Here is a 21,612-nt window from a genome sequence, read left to right as displayed (position 1 = left end):
TTAATAATTATGATGGAAAAAGATTCGAATGCTCGAAAACAAGATATAACAATTCTTAGCTCTAAAAGAGATTTAATTAATCACGTCTTTAATTGCTCACATCTTGTTGCAAGGAAGAGAAAAACTAAACAGGCTGACTATTCCACTAAAGCGACTGATCGAGCAGCAAAATATTGTAACGAGTCAGAAAAAACTGTGACTGCTGTTAAAAAAGAAGTTCGTGCTAGTAAAGATAAATCACTAACACAACCCTGGGGAAAAAAGGAAGCGGCCTCATTACCGTAACGCAGAAATCGATAGTTTTGTTCAGACGTTATTAGAAATATAATTGAAGATTATGTCCGACAAAAAGTTGTTCCAACAATTTCAAAACTTTTTTCAGTCTTAAAAGAGCGAATCGGATCTAAAGGGAAAATTCTAATTTTCCATTTTTTAAATTTTCTCCTGAAAATTTTAACCGAAATGGGTTTTAAATGGAAGACTTGTGCATCAAAACGTAAGATGTTACTGGAAAGACAAGACAAAATTAATTCAAGATGTACTTATTTTCAGAAATTGGAGAATTTAGAACAAAGCAAATTATATTTTTTAGACAAAATGTAAACTACCAGTTCATCCAACAGAATTGTCATGTTCACATCGATTCTTCTGAGGGGTTTGTTAAAGGTACAGAATTAATATTTCAAGCCGGTTATGCATCTGGTGATTATCAAGGCCACAAATTTTGAGACGTGGATAAAATTAATCCCAAATTTAGAACAAGGAAGTGTTATCATTATGGACAACATGCCGTACCATGTAAAGCAAGTAAATAAAGTACAGGTTAAGTCATCTTTAAAAGCAGACATGATCAACTAACTACTTCAGGCAAACTGGGATTTGTTGTGACGAGGAATTGAGGTAAGTTGACCTATTTCAGTTGGTACATTAATTGCCATCAAAAGAGAAAAATACAAGGTTGATGAACTACTGGCCCCATATAGTCATTCTGTAATTTGAATTCGCCTTACATGTGCAAATTAAAAAGCTTATGGAGTCAGCTTGGGCAAAAATTAAGACATATCAGATCTAATAAGACAACCAACTGGTGACATGCCAAAAACACTTTGAGTGCCGCATATACAGGAAGTAAAACGATTTTAATGGCCAATGTTTTTTTCTCATATAATTTCATTCAGTATCACAAAAAAAATGAATTGGTAATAACTATCATTCATTTGAGTAAAAAATATGTTTTTAGTGACTGTTTTTTTGTGTGGTGACGCATTGGCTTCACGCAGCCAGTAACAGTTAAAACATTAACTGTTTTAACTGTTAACCAATCATTATTATGATTGGCCATGTGATACCAATGTGTCACCAAATATTTGTCAAATATATTTGCTGTTTTAGTTTATGTTCACCAATTGAGTTAGTAGTTTTTGAGTTACAAGTAGTTCTGTGTTCAAGTCTGTGTTATTCTGCATTTACAATTTTTGTATTACATATCGGTTCTGTATTCAATCTTTATTATTCTGTATTTCGATTTACGTGTTTATTTATTGAAAAATGAACAGAAGTTATGAATCAATGTAAAAAGAATTACAAAAACTGTGGCAGGGTTTGTTGTCTGATGAAGTTTTCGGCAACGTTTACCTATCGGACGAATATCAGCCTTCAACTTCTGAGTGTGAAGAAGAGGAAGATGAACCACCATCTAAAACGAGAATGTTCATCCAAAAAACAGGTAGGCCTAGTCCTAGTATTACTACTGACAAAATTGATAATAATAATCATCCTCTTTTGCCGATTCCAAGTACATCATTTGCGGAGATGATAAAGTTCAAAGCTCTGTTGCTACTAAAGTAACTATGGCCCTCATGACCGATCTACTGGATAAGGGGCGTACACTCTGCACTGACAACTGGTACACCTCAGTAGCACTAGCCCATGAGCTACTAAAACGAAACACTCACCTGGTTGGTACTTTGAAACGAAACAGAAAGAATAATCCCCAAGTGTAATTAAAAAAAAACTTCAAAAAGGGGAAAATTTTGCTGTTGAAAGCAATACAGGTGTAGTTGTGTTAAAATGGCATGACAGAAAAGATGTCCTAATGTTGACAACCAAACAAACTGATGATATGATAGAAGTTCAGAGACGAAACAATCCTGTTCAGAAACCGAAGTGTGTCATAGAATACAACAAAGGAAAGGCATTCATCGATACTTCAGACCAAATCAAGAGTTATTGCTCATCTCTGAGACGTGGAGAGAAGTGGTACAGAAAACTTGTTGTGGAATTGCTTCTTGGAACCAATGTAGTAAATGCGCTATACTTATACAATCAGCTTACAAATGGAAACATGCAAATCATCGCATTCAAAGAATTAGTCAAAGAATTGACAGGAATCAACATTAGTGCCGTTGCTCCTCCTCCGACACCAGTAGACCAACCTCACTGCCTTGTCGATGTTGGCAGACAAGGAAGAAAGCGATGTCATAAATGTTATGAAGAAAAGTCAAAGGCCAAAGGCAGGAATTTTGCCATCCGAAAAACTACTCAAACCAAATATAAATGTGTGGTGAGTGAAAAACACTTTTGCTTGGACTGTTTTTTTGGTGTACATAAATATTTTGTCTGAAAAGTTTTTTTTTTTTTCAAGTTGAAATTTTATTATCTATATTTTATTTTCAAGCCCATTTTCTAGCAGATTTTTGCAATTGCTTTTGTGTAGTTTTTGTCAATAAAAATAACATCATACTGATATTCTGCATTATTTCATTACATTTATCATAAAGTAATAGCCATGTGACACCAGTGTGGACTCCCTATCAACAGGCCAATAACAGTTTCATGACATATGGCCATGCTCTCTCACTTGCCATGTGTTTTAATAGGAACTGTGAATCCAGAGCGAAGTTCCACGGCCATATAACTAAACCTAACATGTGGTGACACATTCAACTCACACGGCCATTAGATCTGTAACTCTATGAATCCACGTTGGACTCATATGGCACTTAAAGTGTTAAAATTAATCATTGGGTATGAGAAATGTACAAGAGAACCGTTTGCTGTGAACAAATGGTTTATCCTTTTTAGTTGGTAAGATTAAGAGATCGGTACAAAATTACGAGGGAATGCTAAAATGTCAAGTACAGTCACCTATAACTTCCAAATGAAAAGAAATAATCATATGAAACAAATATGGCTTAAGTACATTTTATTTGCTACAAAAACTTACATTATTTTTCCATGCATTTATCATTTCTGTTTACATTTCTCACAACTGTGAATCAATTTTCTCATTCTGTCCATGAGGAATGCTGGTGATCTTTTATTTATATTATTCACGATATCACTGTCCTTCAGTTCCTAATCTGTGATGAAATGAATACCCTTAATAATCCTCTTTAAATGCGTAAATAAGGGAAAAGTAGAGGGATTGTTTTAAATTATGATGAGAACACAAACTACACAACTTACCATTAAAAAAACCCTGTTTTTATTAATTTACACATAGCTCATAAACAAAACTAGTATTGATAAGAAAATTATAAAACTAATATTTTCTGTATAAGTGCTATAACCTTTATCAATTGATTAGATAAAGTGTAATAACAATTTAAGTTGTCAATTAACTATACTAGAGTGGGAAGATTGTACTTCGTCTATGTAGCACAAAAAAAAATTCTGTACCCTCATTATCCGACTCTAACTCATGTATGTAGAAATGAATATGCATACTAAAATAATTATCTTGTATAAAGTTGGGAAAAAATACCAATATCTAAAGCTATATTAATATGTAATAAACAAGTGTCCATTGATCATCTCAGTTAGTCAATGGTTGGTACAGTTTCAATATCTTTTTCAGTTTGCACCCTGTATACTGGTCAGCTAGTCATTGTAATCATAACATAACAATTTACTATTTCAGTTCGGTTTATTCCCAGCAAGGGTTTATAGCTTTTTAAACCTTAACATAAAATAAACTTACTATAACCAGCTGTTAACTAAAAGATGAAAAAATATTAAATATCTAACACTAATGAAATTAATAGAATGAAAATAAGACATTTTGTCAAAAAACAAACAAAGCAAATAGTTTAAGTTTTAAATGTTTTTTGATAACAATAACGTATGTAAATAACCCATTACATATAAGAGAGGCTCGGCTGATAAATTTTGCACACTAGCGTGCTACATGGAGACAAAAGGTACTATCGAGTTGGGCATGGCAGCACATGATAGATAAAATCCCCGTCTACAAACCTGCGATAATGCGCTGAAATCTGTTTACCGGTTTGTTTTCAATAGCAGTTAAAATGGAGTCGAGTACGGCCAACACGGTTAAAACATAATACGTCAACATGGTTAAAACAGCACAGTAATTAAATTTTTAACAGCAGAAAAAGCGAATCCTAAGAATATTTTTCATCGCTTAAAAACAGTTAATAGTAGTGGAACTGTTTACAGGAGTACTCTAAATAGATGGGTATTGAAATTTTGCAAATGTGAAGCTGGTAAAGCGACAATTGAGGACATACCTCACAGCGGATAACCAGTTTCTGTGACTGACAAGAAACATTGAAAGGAGGTGGACTGGTGAATTACTCAGCAACGCATTGCTATTCAGTTGTGCATATCTACAGAACGAGGAGGGTGTATTATCCAGTAATCAGATTACCATAAAATCTGTGCACAATGGGGATACCAGTCAAAATCTCTGATGGCTCTCTGCAAGCTGAAATTTGGGCCAATTCTGCATCTGTCATACTTGCCAGATTTGGCTCCATGCGATTTCCACTTTTTTCCTCATCTCAAGAGGGATCTCAAAGGTAATCATTACAGCACCAACGATGAGGTGAAGGAAGTTGTGGCCACTTGGATCCGAGAAAGACCTCCAGAATTTTTCAGTACAGAATGCAAAAACTTAAATCACATGTTGGAAAAGTTTATCAGTGTAAATGAGGATTACATTGAAAAATAAATACTGAATTTTGTAGCTAAGGTATTGTACTTTTATTCATTTTTTATTTCATTCCCATGCTATGCATATATGTGCAAAATTTATGAGCCGAGCCGGACCTTGTAAATTATAGAATATTTAATGTAATTCTCAATATATACAGCAAGTAAACTTAAAGAGAAAAATTGCTTTTAATAACTAAGTTTACTTTTATTGAGATAATTATAAAAATAATGTTAATGTGACACAATCGTATTTTAAATTAAAATTGTCACTAATAACCACACTAGGCTAGCTGGCCGGTTGTGAAGCTATGGTCTGCTGCTGCTGTGGTTGAGACTGTTGTGGTTGATTACTCGCTGGTCGCATTAAACCTCTCCCTTGAAGATGTTTGTTTTTTAGCCATTCTAAGTCATTAACACGACTTCTAACATGTTCTAATCTATGCCAAGCCATCTGTAGAACTTTTTGAGATGCATATCCTGATCCTTCATGGGGTTGTCCTGTTAATAAAAAAAAAATCATACTTTTAAGACAGCTAAGTTTTGCATAACTTTTTGTAATTAAAAAATTTACCAGCAACACAATGGAACTTTCATTAACGCAGTATAAATGCCAGCAGCATTTGTCAGAAAGATAAATTGTATAGCAAAACAATGAATAAAATCAAAAGGTTTTATCAATAAAAAGATGTAGAGATGTAAAGTACCAAACAAATTTTCTAGCTCATATTCACTATAAACTTTTAATTTTCAAAAAACGATTATCCATTAATAGAAAAAACCATTTCTGAACATCCAGAGAAAGTGAATACAAACAATATGCATACTACAACCAAGAAAATGATAGGACTTCAGTAACTGACAATTATCAGAGGCAAGTCAAAGCAAAAAGTAATCAATATTCTTATTTGTATGACATAATGAAAAACATGCAGACAACATATTAATACTGCCATGTTGGATAATGTCATACTATAAACAAGCTAAGATCGTACACTGCTCATTCTCATCAACAAATTATTTTCCAATAGCTGATGATTTTGCATTGATGAACATAAAAAATCTACATTTCTAAACCTCATTATAACCAAAGATGAATAGAGACAAGCACACCTTCAAAGTATATAAACAAAAAACTACCATAATCATAAAACATAATACAAATTTTCACAACAATATAGCCACCCAAAACAACAAAACCATGCAATTTTTTACTCACATTACATCATCTATTATGCACATACCAATGTCAAATGAAGAATTCACTTAATAAACATTCAGGACATGTTAATGACTTCACCATCATACTTAATCTAGCAATAACAAAGAAAATTCTAAAATTCATACAAAATTTTCAAGAAAGAAGGTTTATTATGCAATTTTCAAAACCACAAATATGTAACAAGCACTGAAATATATAGCAGCATCACTGGTCACTGAAGAGGTTCCAAAGACAATTAAAAACATTTTTAAGATAATTATTAAAGAAGTTTTATAGTAAAATTTTGTTTGGAGTGTTGTTACAAAAGTTTGTACGTTTAAAAATAATTTTCTTCTATAAAAATCACCAGGTAAAACATACCAAATAGTTGAATCGTTTAATGAGGTGGAACTATCATGAAAATATGAATTAAAAACTCAGCTGCTGACAAACTGCAGTCAGAATTATAATGTAACATATAATTCATAGAAATAAAATATGCACTTTGAAGAATTCATCTTCTAATTAAATCTTTAATAAGTAAAAATAAGATAATGTCGACTACAACTTATGTTATTTAATAATGCTGCTAAATTTTATCCCTTTCTAAATCTCTTTAATTATTTAATCACCTAACATAAATAATGAAAAAAAAAAACATTATAAAAAAGAATGAGATGAAGAGAAGGAAAGAATTGACAGTAAATAAACCAGGTAAGGGTTTTCATACAAAATAAAATAAAAATGATAAGAGTTTTTTTATATAAATCTTAGACTCTAATATAATGATCTATGTATTGTTCTACGTTTAAATTTCACATTCTTTTTGTTTCTGTAAAGTTTTGGTAGAATCCAAAATAACTTGCATATCAGAATATCAGTTTTCCTAAAAAGGAGGAACTTCCATTGGTATGCATTTCATTCAGATAGATCAGTGGTTCTGCAATTAATAATGTAACAGATAAAAACCACTAAAAATTATAGAAACCTATGTTGTTAAGACTATAATAAAAATTTTCAAAACTTAAATATTTCAATATAAACAGACATTTACATTTAACACATAATTAAACATTAAACTGTTTTAAACATTCATACTACTTTCTTCTATTTTCCACAATGGAGGTACCCTCAAAAAGTAGCTAGAATATACTTTTGTAAAACCTGTTAACATTAACATGTTTTACACTACATAAAAACAAAGTGGTTACTTTCACACAGTTCTTGGAAATGTTCATAATTTTTTTTTGTATATTCCTGCACCCAACCTTAGAAACAAACACCAGCTACTTTATCCCATCACTATCTGTCCTTAAAAACAAAAATAGTTGGTGCCAAGTAAGGTGTATGGCGAATGCATCATAGGTGTTACATTATACTACACAGCATGGACATACTTTATTAATCAGCATGAAGGTATTTAGATGGACTGTCATACAAAAGAGCCAAATTGTTTTTTTTAATTTCTCTGTACATTTCGTTCTGCTACACAAGATAAAGTATATTGACGATCATTTCTCTGTTTATCCTTCAAGAATGAATTCATAGTATATACAATAACCTTTCCAATCAAAAAAAATGTGTTTACAACTTTTTTTTACTGTTGACAAAATGAGATCTATGTCTTGAGAAAATTACATTGATTTTAACAATAACTTTCCAATGATCAACTATATTGTTCAGAAAATTGTTATTCTGATCAGTCATGTTGAGGTCTCCAGCCAATGTCATTCACATTTCTTTCTTATTATTAGATAACATGTATGGAAAAATGTACTGAAAATAATACAGGTGCAACTTCCAACAAATATTTCAACTTCTGACATTATTTCTTCTATCACAATAGGAAACAGAGATGCTTTCATCATTTGTTACAGTAGTTCACGTTAAATGTCATTACTAGCGGTTAATACAACACTCGCAGTAGTGCTTGTATTCTTTTTTTTACATTACTGTTTCATTACATGCGTTTAAAAACTATCATTAATACCTCTTGACAGTAACTCTTTAACCAAAATTTTAGACTTTTATGCTTTTTGATAGCTGATATTTTGAGCTGTGATAATGTTCACGTACATGTAATGCAAAATATACATCTGTTGCTGTTTGAGAAGAAAAAAAACTCACACTGATTGCACTGTTATGTCACAATTTAACATAAAGTTTAAGTTTTATGCTACAAACTTAAACTTATGATTACTATTTCAAACAGACGGCATCATTTGTTCATGTAAATTCTTCATGAAAAATTCATAAAAAAAATTTCATCTGTCTGAACAATAATTGACAAAAATTTAATTCACAAGTAGTTTACCTGTAGATACTTGAGTCAGATAATTAATTTGCTCAGTTAATTTTGATTCAACATGACTCAAAGTCTTCAAAAACTGGTGTGTTTGTCCTTCAGCTTGCTTTAAACTTGATTTTTCCTTACTTAATTCAGAAAGGGCCTGTCCTGTAACATTAGTTGCATAATTAATTTTTTTTAAATTTTACATTTTAAAATTGGGAAAAGTAACTAAAAAGAATCCTTAGATTGATAGCCTTTTTTTTAGAATAGAAATTATAGAAAAAAAGTATTTTAAAAATTACTTAAAATTCCCATAACCTGAAACTGAAAGATTATAGTAGGAAAATTAAAAATAAAATTTTCAAGTAGAACAAAATTGCTGAACAAAAAATATTTTTCAGTTGTTAATAAAATTTTAATAAGATGGAACATTAGATCTTTATATCTAATGTTCTACAAAAACTAAACTAAACTACAAAAACAGGAGGCAAATAACTACTTAGATAGTCAATTAATTTACTACAACAGTTAAATGAAAAGTTGTAAATGACTTTAGTACAAGTATCAAAGAAGGTGTTTTTTGAACTAGGAGTTTCACTAAATAGTGGTTATGTTAATTTAAACAGACTGGCTGTATTATTTTGTCAGAAATTTTTTTTCATTCGGTAAAAGATTATAAATAATTAAACTACTGCTAAAAGGAGGTTATCCAACTGAAATTAGTAATTATATAGATTTCTTTGTTTTAATTTATTGAAAAAAAAAAATATGGTAAAACAAGGGATTGTTATTTTTTGAAATAGGAAAAAATGTTTTCACCAAAACAATTTTGCACAGACAGAAGAGGCCATCAGTACTGAAACTGCATTTAATAATTTTATGACATTCTTGGCATTAATCAAGCAGGAATCCAAGGTTTGATGTAAAACTGGTTTGTTTTTATTTGGAAAACAAGAAGCCATGTGTTAGTGTAAGAAAAACCATAAGTAAAATAATAATGTCATTTTACAGAGTATGAAAGGGCGCAGTGGTAGAACCAATTTTGTTCTTTATAAATGATTTGTTAACTGGGAAATTTCAGAAAGTGAACCTTTTAGAGATACTACTACTTTTGTTTACATAAACTGTGACTAAATCTGAAATTAATATGAAGTAGAATAAAAAGTAGATCACAAAACCAGAGTAAAATCTCATGTAATTCATAGATTATTATTACATTAATTACAATATAATATAAAATAATCTCTAATAGTTTTGAAAATTGTCACAATGATAGAAATTAATTCAGTGGGAACAAGAATATAACATTCAGTTAAATTTTTTATTAATTATATGCAATGTATAATTTTTTTTGAACTAAAAATGAATTTTTTTTTATACCTTCCACTGGTTCCTACAGTAACTAACCTCTAGCCAATGATATAATTTTTTTTTTTAGTTTTGTAACTAACCGATATTTATAATTTTTTTTCACATGCTATGGGAAACTACAAAAATTCTGTCCTAAATGTAACATGTAACAAAGTAAAACAATACAAGAAGTTCACAATGTATTAAAATGAAAAATAAAAGTAAACTTATAAACAACTGTTATATATATGGAAATTATAATATAAATTTATATTCACAAAACTTTTATGCTTCTGGTAGCAAATTTGAACCGTACAAAAATAACACAAGGCTACAATTATAATGAAATTCACTTTTACATGAAAAATTGTTAAATTAAATAAACACAGAACGGAAATGATAAATAAATGAATAAATTGTTTATTCTTTTTAATAAGTATTACATATAACACATTGTTAATAAATAAACTTTAAATATAAAAACAAATTATAAGAAAAAAGTAGATGTGGATTAAAGTTCACATCAATTATTTGAATACAAACACATGAAATAACGTTAAGATGTATACATCTTAATGTAATATCTTAATGTAATGTAATAATGTAATACATTATTTATAAAAAAAAATTACAACAATATAATTCACAATGCAGAAACGGATATTGAAAACTAGTTTAAGCACATATTTTTATATATGTTGAATAAATAAATATATTTTTTTTAACTTCATTGACAAAGTAATACATTGTGTTTCTGTAAAAGAAAATTTTTTAATTAAATTTTAAATAATGTGGTGAGAAGACTTTTCAAACAGTTACGCAATTTATTAAAATAGGCAACGGAAGCATAATAAGACCCTTTCTTACATTTAAATATTATGTTGAAACAGAATACTGAGTTAAACTATTAACTCCATGGCCTGGTTTGGTAAAAGTGGATGTTGCATGTTGCTATTTTGTAAGAATAAGTGACCATTATTTTCAGCAAAGATTGCACATTTTTAGATATAAATGAAAGTATTTTTTAATTTTCTAAATATCGGTCCAAATGACTCAAACTTAGGGTCGCCAAACAATGATGTGATGGTCAAGTTTTGTGTTTTAAAAACTGGCTCTGATTTTTTGAAGGGGCCCCAAGAGATGGATATGCTTTATTTGGGAATAATGCAGACATAATAAAATAATGATTACAAGGTTAGCATTTTAATATTGTGCTTCAGAACAAAACAGTATGGTTTGGTTTTGTTACAAATGAAATTAATTTCTTCATCCCACAAGAACTTGTCACATGAAATTTTTGTCAAAATTTCACTTTGTGTCAACAGAAATACTATCGTTACCATTAATGGAAATGCTATCCACATGATCAGCAATGTTATGTTCAAATAAGAACAATGGAAGTTAGATGGTTATAATCTATACAGTGAATAAATTTTTGAGCTGCTATCATTGAATTTTCAATAACTTTTAAATAATAAAAATTACAGCTATGCACATAGATTCAATTCTAACTGAAGTTTAAAGAAATGTTAAACTTCCAGAAATGAAGTTAGTAGTAAAACAAACAACCTTACCTTTTTTCTATCATGCTTATGTTTAATCAGAGAAAAAAATAAAATACACAAATTGTGAACAAGTACTTATTCTCTTTATATATTACCATTAATTATCTTAATGGTAATATATAATGGTAATTTCATAACATTATGTAAATTAGTAGCTTTTAAATGATAAACTGATATTTATATGCATTCAAACCAAATTATATTTACAGAATTAAATGTTTAAAAAACATGTCTGCATCAAAATATATTCAATTAATATAGTTTTATAATTCCAAATAATGTTTAATAGATTAAGAATGCTGTTGGAGTAAGTAGACGATAAAAAATTATGACTGAACAATGTTAGCCTGGTGACAAACTTAAGTGAATTGTAGCAAAGATGGGCAGGTATCCTGATTTTTTTGCCATTCCAAGATTGTAGAAAAACATCCTGCTTGCTTCATTGTCATAAATACAGTAATTAACATTGGCAGGGCTTGAACTGAAGTTCATAATGAGATCATCAATTCTGTTCTAGGAAACATTTGTGTTGCATCTTGTTGCCTTTTTAAATTAACAAACAACATCTCTAAATTCTGTTGGACTATGAACATAAAAGTCCCTATCACTAAAAAAAAAATTTCTTTCAATCTCAACTTAAAGCAAAATGTTCTTTTTATTTGTTTGCAGAGTGCTTTAAGTAAATACGAGGTTTGTTCAGAAAATAACCAAACATTTTTAATTACTCGCCATCAGAGATATTTAGTAATGTGTGGTTGTCAGCATTGTGTTCTGCATAACTTCCTCTGTAACCACATGTTCTTGGATTGTTGATATCTTGTTTAGTTTTTGAGTTATAGTTATTTGAGAGCAGTGTGTTTAAGTGTTAGTAGCAATTTTGTAATGTGATTTTCAAAGATGATGCTCTGGATCGTATTTACGCAATGATATGAATGGATTTCATGATTTAAAAGTGGTTGTCAGACATTGAATATGATTCTCAACCAAGAAGCCCTTCGACTTCAACTGATAACATCTGTGTTCAGAAAATCAACAATCTGGTGCGAGCAAATCGCTAACTGACTGTCAGAGAACTTGCAGAAAAGTTTGTTCCTTGTTTGATGACCGAAAAACAGAAAAAAACATCAAGTGGACATTTGTTGGCAACTTCTTGAACAAGCTAATGATGATGAAACATTTTCATGAAAGCGATCATTATAGCTACGACATTGAGACAAAAGTTTAATCATCACAATGGATTGGCAAAAGATCTCCACGCCCCAAGAAAGCATATCAGTCTCGATCCAATGTCAAAGTGATGCTCATTGGTTTTTCGATTTTAATGGAACTGTGCATTTTAAATTCTTGCCAAGGTGAAACAGTGAAACATGCATACTATCAAGGCATTTTACAATGGTTATGTGAAAAAGTCTGCAAAAAGAGACAAGAGTTATGGCAAGACAACTCATGGTTCCTTCACCACGACAATGCACCCACACACTCACCTTTTCAATTCAGTTTTGTGCCAAAAATCAGATGGATGGCCTCCCTACTCACTAGACCTGGCTCCTTGCAATTTTTTCTTATTTCTGAAATTAAAATCAATGATAAAAGGACGCCATTTTGATACTTGACATTAAAGCAAATTCATCAGGATACTTAAAGGCCATTTCAAATGAAGCTATCCAAGACTGCTTTGCAAAGTGGAAACACTGCTGGGAAAAGTGTGTGAATAGGAAAGAAGAGTAAGTAATTTGAAGGGGACAAGGACCAATAACACTGGTTAACAAGATTTTTGTTTCATGAATACCAATAGGAGTACTTAATGCAGTTTTTTAACTTGTTTTCAAATATGTATTTGAGAATTTTCCATCACCCACAGTCTTTTTGTTATTTTAATTTTTTTCAATATTTTAAAATGTTTTTTCATCCATTTGTCCATTGTCAAGTAAAAGCTCCTAGAGCATTGTAAATATGATGGAACCAAATGAGCTAACTCAAAGGGTAGCGTTGCTACTTTTGTGCAAGTTCAGATGTATACAAACATGTACAAGCGTGATCTAGTGTAGCACACATTCATCAGAACGACGCCAGTTGTGAGGTAGTAGTGAACCAGTAAACACATCATTGTGAGTGCTTTGTGTGTCTGAGCTTTTGTGTATTACATATTTACAACTTTATTTCTTTTAATTAGTCATTAGTTACAAAATGCCTAGAGTTTGTTTAAATCATCCTAACAACTTTTGTTATGTATGTGGTGAAGTGACTCTCAAGTTCCAAAGGCGAAACCTTACTCCACTAGTAAAAAAGTGTTATAAACTTTATTTTGGGTGTAAAGTCGGGGTCCAAACATGGGCCTGGGCCCCACTTATCTGTTGTTTATCATGGCTTCTCACTGCATGGAAAAATATACGTATAATTTGGAGGAAACCCAAAAATCACCCTTCTGACTGTTATTTCTACTTAACAAACATTAAAGGGATTACATCAAAACATACAGTGGTTACCCTAACTTTCAATCTGCAATGAGACCAGTTCCATACTGCAAAGAATTGCCCATACCTAAACCTCCAGAACATGTGACATTAGATGAAGAGAGCTCAGAGTCTGATGGAAGTAAGGATGAAAAATAAACAAATTCTGGTGATACAACTTTTGAACAAAGCAGTTCATATACACCTCATTTACTGACTTAAGGAAATCTTAACAATCTCATATGATATTTAAAGTTATCCAAAAAAAAGTCTGAAATGCTTGCTTCACAGCTAAAATGATGGAATCTTCTTCAATAAAATACAAAGATTACTTATTGTAATTGTCATTCTGAATTTAAAGACTATTTTTCTGAAGAAAATGGCTTAGTGTTTTGTTTTCATTTCTTCTCTTATGGAGACACTTTGTAATGAACATAACCCAACAGAATGGCGCTTGTTCATTGATTCCTCTAAAGTTAGTTTAAAAGCTGTGCTTCTCCATAATAAATCCATGGCAATAAATTCCCATCAATACCTGTGGCTCAATTTGCTACTATGAAAGAAACATATGAAAACTTTAAATTTATATTGGAAAAGCTTCAATATGTAGTATATGAATGGAATATTTGTGGCGATTAGAAGGTAATTGAACTTATTCTTGGTTTGCAGCTTGGTTACACTATGCACCGCTGTTTTTTTGTGTGAATGGGATAGTAGGGACAGAAAAAACCATTTTATTAGAAAAGAATGGCCTAAATATAAATCACTCACTCCTGAACAGAAAAATGTGAAACATAACCCATTGTATAATCCTAAAATGTGTATCTACCTCAGTTACTTATCAAACTAGGATTAATGAAGAATTTAATCAAGGCCATGGACAGCACTACTGGTTTCATGTACTTAAAACAGAAGTTTCATAAAATTAGTGATGCAAAAATTAAAGAAGTAATTTTTGTGGGTCCACAAATACGATCACTAACGCATGATGAAAAATTTGAGGAACTACTGAATCCACTGGAGAAATCAGCTTAGCAAGCATCCAAAAATGTATGTTACTCAGAGTTTTTTGGGAAATCGAAAGGCGGAAAATTACTGTGTTATTGTCATCGATCTTAAAAAAATTTGGGTTGTAATATGACCTTAAAGGTACACTTCTGGCAATCACACCTAGATTTCTTCCCGGAAAATCTTGGCCAGTGAGCTATGAGCAAGGGAAACACTTTCATCAGGAGATTTCAGCTATGGAAAAGAGGTATCAAGGCAAATGGAATCCTAATATGCTGGCCGACTATTCTTGGACCATCAAGAGAAATGTTCCACATGGGAAATAGAGCAGAAAATCCACTGGACTTTTTTGTTCACCAGTGTAATTTGTAATAATAAAGATTAAAAAAATAAAGTTCAGTTATTTTCTGAATAAATCTCATACACACATTGACGACCCGCAGTTTACATCTTAAATGTAATTTTAATAACCCAAACAAGAACTCTCAGATGCTGCATGTACAAGGTCTGTAAATAAAGTAATGAGACTAGTTTTTTTGGCAGCTAAAGTGGCAACACTGCAAAGTTACTTTTCAAAATTGAAAAGGGTGTATGGAGATGACGCTCTGTCACGAACCCAAGTTTTTTGGTGGTTTAAAACATTTTCTGATGGCCGGAAATCAGTTGCAGATGATCCAAGCTCTGGAAGACCGTTAATGTCAAAAAGTGATGACAATGTTAAGCGAATCAGACTTGATACAGTACGACTGGCAATGAACTGTCAGAATGATTGCAGAACAACTGAATTTGAGCCATACCACAGCCCATCAAATTTTGACAAACAAATCAGTGCCAAAAAAACCCACTTTGAACAGAAAAACAACAGGGTGGAAGTGTGCCACAATCTGCTAGGGCGAAATGAAACTTGATCCTGATTTTCTAAAAAATGTTATTTCTGGTGATGTATCTGGATATTTTATTATAACCCAAAAGCAAAATACCAGAGCAAGTTGTAGCACACTTCAAACTTACCACGTCAAAAAAAAAAAAAAAATGAGCAAATCTGAAATCAAAACCATGCTATTTTGTTTCTTCGATAGTACTAGCATTGTCCATAAGGACCTTTTACCTACAGGTCAGACTGTAAATCAATATGTTTACAGAGAAATCCTTGAAAGTCTGTGGAAAAGAGTTGCCCACATGAGACAGCCATAAAAGACAACTGGATGCTGCATCATGACAATGCACCTTGTCACACTGCACTCTCAATTAATGAGTTTTTAGCACAGAAAAGCATTCTTGTAGTTCCTCAACCACCTTATTCACCTGACTTGAGTTCCTGTGACTTTTCCTGTTCTAGACTTTAAAAAAACACCTCAAATACATCATTTTTGAACAGTAGAAAACATTAAAAAAATGTAACTGACCATCTGAAGGATATTCTGGTTTCTGAGTTCCAACACTGTTATGATAAGTGGGAAAACCGTTTGAAGCATTGGACAGGTGACAGAAGTTCATGTATAATTGGACTGTACATAAAACGTTTTTCTGAACTAGTCTCATTACTTTATTTACAGATCTCATATTAGTTTTCATTGTTGTTGTTTTTTTTTCTCTTTACACTACTGTTACTACTGACGCTTGCTCACTACTGATCGATACACACCAATATCTAGATTATAACACAACACACTCCCTCAATTGAAATATTTACAACAAATAAATATATCAATATTACATTATCATAACATAACACAGCAAAACATAATGAACTTTAAGAATGTTAAAAAATAAAAAGAAATATCATTTCTTACTTTTTATTTAACATTAAATTTCTTAATCTTACAAATGACAATTTATCGAAAGGATTGATGAGTATGTCAGCCGCTTGAACATCTGATGATAAATAACATACTTTTCTTGTACGTGGCTTAATTTTCTCTTGAATAAAATAATGTCAATATGCTTCAATTGTTTAGGCTGCTTGCAAGATTTACTAATTCATATAGCTGACAAATTGTCTTCAAACAAACATACATCTGAATCTCTTTAATCCATCACATCTAATTCAATTAAAATATTTTGAAACCAAAGAGCCTCACTGACACACTGACTGAGGACTATATATACATCTAAATCTCTTTAATCCATCACATCTAATTCTATTAAAATATTTTGAAACCAAACAGCCTCACTGACACACTGACTGAGGGCTATATATAATACCTCGGTGGACAGAGCAACATAAGACTGTTTCTTTGAACACCAAGACACAGTGCAATTAAAAATTTTAAAACAATGCCCACTGGTGGACTTTCTATCAGCAGTATGACCACCCCAGTCAGCATCTACCAAACGTTTGATAATATTAGTAATAAAACTTTTACTATAAACTAATTTCAAACCAAGAGTTCCTTTAATGTGATGTAATACTCATTTTAGACATATTAATAAATGATTAATAGAACTTTTGAATCTGCTTAGAATACTAATGTTTCCATACAAATCTGGTCTGCTGCCTAACTTTGCACATAATACAACCTATTAATTTTCCACACTTATATTTTAACTCAGTATTTTCTGGTTTTTCTCTGCAAATAATGATTATCTACCAGAGTAGAGACAGTTTTATGATCAAACGTACTGAAACGTTTTAGTACTTTTCTAGATAACTACTTTGATTCAAAGTTATCACGTCATCTTTTAAATTTTGTTCTATTGAATTACCTAAACAATACGAAATTTGACTCACATCTTTCATTTTAAACTTAGTCATCAATTCATTCATAAAACATTAATTTCTTGCTTATTTGAATCTGTGATAATTAATTTGACATAAATTTTTAAAACGTTACATAATCTGAAATACAAAGAATAATAATCATTATTTGACATTACAAAAATCTGAAATATGAATTCATGAAATTTATCATACTAGCATTTCAGAAAATTTTTTGCATCATTAATCGCTTTCTTAAGTTTGCACACTTTATCTTTTGGTAAACTGCAGTTCTCAGGTAAACACAAATACATTTTCTTTCAGTTTGTCACGCAAATGGAGCTACAGACATCCATTTGCATAATAGGTCAGTCAAAATTTACATTAACATCTAACATTAATCTAAATGTATTTAATTTGGCAACAGCAGAATAAACATCATACATTGACACTTTCTGCATGAACCTTCTGGCAACTGATCTAGATCTAAATTGAATTATTTTTCCTTGATAATCTTATTTAATTCTATAAACCTGTTTGCTGTCAATAATGTCACAGATTTCTGGCTTATCAATAATGTTCCGTGTATACCTAACTGCTAAATTTGTGTATGCCTAATTTTAAGCTAACTGCTTCAACTCAACCTCCATCCTGTCACTGCTTAGCAAAAAATGACCGTTTAAGCTTCTTCATATGATGGTGGTTCTCCATTCTTCTTCAATTTGGTCACACTAATGAAGACAGTCTTGTAATCATTACATTTAACTCGAGACTGCAGCTGACCCCTAGGACGAAGCTATCAACCATCAGTAGGACTATGAATGTTCATGTTCAGGGAACTTCTTTCTAAACATTTATCTGCAGTCACAACCTTAATTATGTTTTCAACATGTTCAACTTCAGATGTAGTTTCTTCTTTCTTCATGTTGACATTACAATCAAAAAACGTAAAATTATTCAGTTTTGATGGGATAAAAATAACATCTCTTTCCAACATTACTGCATTCATAACTGAAAAATAAACTATCACTCCTGCTGTACTTCCACCATAATCTACAAAGAATCCTTTTTTATTTTTAAGATTACGCTTCTTTCTCTTCCCTTTTGGTATATGCATCCACACTTCTGTACCAAACAGTGGTTATATTTTTTTTTAAATCAAAACTTTATTTATTATTCTATAATGTATTAGTTTTTTACCTTTTACTATACTTGTCCCAGTTCTATTAATAAGATACAAGGTGTATTTGGTGCTTCAGCCCAAAACGACTTACTTAGATGTTTTGCTGCCATCATAGTTCCAGCTGCCTCAATGATCGTATATATTTCTAATACAGCATGATCATTCTGTTCGAGATTATAAGAAACAGTAGTTTGATGTTCTAGTACTTGCTGGGTCAGACATTTTCTCACACTGAGATTAACAAACTCCTTTACATTATCTGTTCCTAAGATTTTTATTTTCTCATCCATTTGATTTTCACAAAAACTTCAAACGTACCACAATCTTCAAGCTTATGTTTTTAAAATTACACCTATATGAGTAATCATCTTTCAATAAAATCTAACAAGAGCCACCTATTGAGTCAAATTCCATAGGACCACAGACATCTGCATGGATTAAGTTTTCAACTTCAGCTGATTGTGTATTACATCCTTTGAATTAGCCAAGATGTTGTTTTTCCTTCAAACAGACTTTGCAGAACAAGGTTGTATTTTTATCTTCACATATAATACTACTATTTTGATTCAAAAAACTTTTCACATGATTATTATCCAAAACCTTGCTCCATGAGAAAAGATTCATCCTTAAATCAGGTACATATAGTACATTTTTTTAATCACCTACTACATTTAAATCCATCTTTTAAATCATTTACATTATGTTTACTTTCCTCTGACCATCTCTTGACAAAGCCAACATTCTTTTAATATATGGCCCTTCTTATGAACAATATTTTTATTTTTTATAGAATATGAATCATCTTTACAATGAAAAAAAAACATTTGAGACTAAACTTATTTACAGGTTTAGCAGTTAAGACCACAGTATCTTCATTAGATTTCAAATGCTCTGTTTCAATTAATAATCTAGCTGTTACACTGATTTGGCAAAGACATAATTATTTTTATGGTAATCATTTTTTCAGCAATTTCTTCCTTGCTCCTTAATAGTAACAGTTAAATTTTGAATTTTTGTTAAAAAGTCCAGAACACTGTTTTCAAACTTCAAATTAAAAATTACTGCTGTAATAGATGAATACTCACACTAGATTGACGCTCATATATTGTTTTCAGTTTACTCCACATTTCATTTGCAGTCTTGGACATTAAAACATGCAATAAAGACCTGGATTCCATCTGCGTTACTGACACTTCCTGTGCGCGACATAAATTTCATTCTTTTCAATTCCGCAGCTTTCGAAGCATCTGGTTACTGTATATCTCCATTGGTAATATCAAAGAGATCTTTAGTTATCAATACTACTCTCATCTGGAATTTCCAAACATTCCAGTTTTTTTCATTTAACTTCATAAACTCCTGTGATTCCATATTTATCCACATGGTAATGACTAAACAAAATTTTCACAACCTCTGTACCTCTGTTCACGGTTACATGTCTGGGCCCACAACCTCTTGCAGAGTGCTTTAAATTAAAACACACCAATGACCAGCAGTTTACTTCTTAAATATAACTTTAATAATTCAAACAAGAACTCATAACTCTAACAAGAAATTTCATATACTGCATATATTCTTTTTCGTTGTTGTTCAATTTTTTCCTTACATTACAAATACTATCGATGCTCACTTGCTATAATTGATACAACATGTTGATTGTATCACAACATTATTAAACAAGTAAATAAAAATAATAATACTACTGTAAAATGTAAAAAATGACGCACCAAACTTTTTGTTGCAAAAAAAATCAAAAGTAATTTATAGAACACACAATAGAATAGCTTTTGTAAATATCTTTATAAGTATATCTGTAACTACCAAAATCTCCTGAAATGAATGGCCAAATTAATAACTTTGTGACCCACTCAATATTCAAAATTTTCTAATCATTTTATGAGACAAAGCATCAAGTATAATAGTAATTAAGTAAGAGTTAAGAACTATCGGCTCAATGAAGCAGTAGGAAAACAATGTATTAGGCAAGAAAAAAGGGTTTTATTAGAAAAAAAAGTTTAAATCCACTACACCTGCATTTATACTGAAAGAGATGGAATCTATCATTCCTTCATAAATTGTAGTAACCTAATAAGGAAAGCTCTATGAAGCATGAGTTCCATATTAAGTTTGAGTGGTTACTTACTATCAGAATTGCAAGAAAGTTTACCCTTAAAATATGCATGCAGCACAAAACTTATTGTGACTGAAGACTTATAATAAATGTTTAATTAAACGTGTAATCAATAATAACCTGTTTGTGATTTCTCATGGCAAATATTTCACAAATCTCCACCTTTTAGGTATATGTGAAAGGATGTTTACAAGAAATTTAGTATGAAACAAAACTTCTAAACCACGCAGACAATTATAACAATTTATATCAAAATTAAGCAAAGCACTATAAGAGTTAAGTAAAACGTAGTATAAATATTAGAACTAACCTGCACTTTGTAAACAAGTAACTATATCCTTTTCTATGCTATCTAATGCTTGAATTCTTTCCATTGGTGCAGTCATTTTCGACGTTGTATATATACCAAGTCTGGAATGCAAAACTATTCTTAAATTATTTAATTATATACCAAACTGTACGCAAATATTTCAACGAAGATTACTTTCGCAAGTTATAGGTTAGAATACCCAATTTTCAGTGTAAAATCGACGATCGTAGAATTACAAAAAAAAATAAAAATAATAATCACTACCTAATTAGATTAAAAAACTCATATAAAAATCAGTTCATTCCATAAAGTGTTTACGTTTAATCAGATGTATAAAAGATAATATAGGCTACAAGTCTCTTAAAAATTTATATATAATATTAAAAACAATCAAATAATAAATTTACGGTTATTTTTCAGAATTTCTAATACGTTAATTTTGGTTGAAATATACAACCTTTTGCCGA

At 30.9% G+C, this 21,612-nt stretch overlaps 1 protein-coding gene across 2 annotated transcripts; it reads right to left on the bottom strand.

Moving 5' to 3' along the window:
* Window positions 1–3,188: 3,188 nt before the first annotated feature.
* On the bottom strand, window positions 3,189–21,363 carry MED11 (mediator complex subunit 11). 2 transcript variants are annotated; one of them, XM_075355250.1, is made up of 4 exons: window positions 21,146–21,359; window positions 16,230–16,474; window positions 8,472–8,612; window positions 3,189–5,457 (listed from the first exon to the last, which is right to left on the bottom strand). In XM_075355250.1, exons 2-4 carry the CDS (start codon window positions 16,396–16,398, stop codon window positions 5,246–5,248), a joined length of 522 nt encoding a protein of 173 aa, XP_075211365.1. In that variant the 5' UTR covers window positions 16,399–16,474; window positions 21,146–21,359; the 3' UTR covers window positions 3,189–5,245. The 2 variants fall into 2 exon arrangements, with proteins under 2 accessions (XP_075211365.1, XP_075211366.1); XM_075355251.1 differs by lacking the exon at window positions 16,230–16,474 and having other exon boundaries at window positions 21,146–21,363.
* Window positions 21,364–21,612: the final 249 nt, after the last annotated feature.

Source organism: Lycorma delicatula, chromosome 2 (genome assembly GCF_047948215.1).
Source record: "Lycorma delicatula isolate Av1 chromosome 2, ASM4794821v1, whole genome shotgun sequence".
Lineage (NCBI taxonomy): Eukaryota > Metazoa > Arthropoda > Insecta > Hemiptera > Fulgoridae > Lycorma > Lycorma delicatula.
The sequence above is the reverse complement of the archived record's forward strand: the minus strand, read 5'-3'. Positions and strand labels throughout refer to the sequence as shown.

Bases quoted from the DNA above. Each gene is read 5' to 3' on its own strand.
- MED11 (XM_075355250.1), bottom strand. From the start codon at position 16,398: ATGAAAACTAATATGAGATCTGTAAATAAAGTAATGAGACTAGTTCAG. The intron at 8,613-16,229 runs GTCAGTTACATT...CTAATGTTACAG, and splicing joins ACCAGAATATCCTTCAGATG to GACAGGCCCTTTCTGAATTA. The intron at 5,458-8,471 runs GTAAACTACTTG...TTTTATTAACAG, and splicing joins TCTGACTCAAGTATCTACAG to GACAACCCCATGAAGGATCA.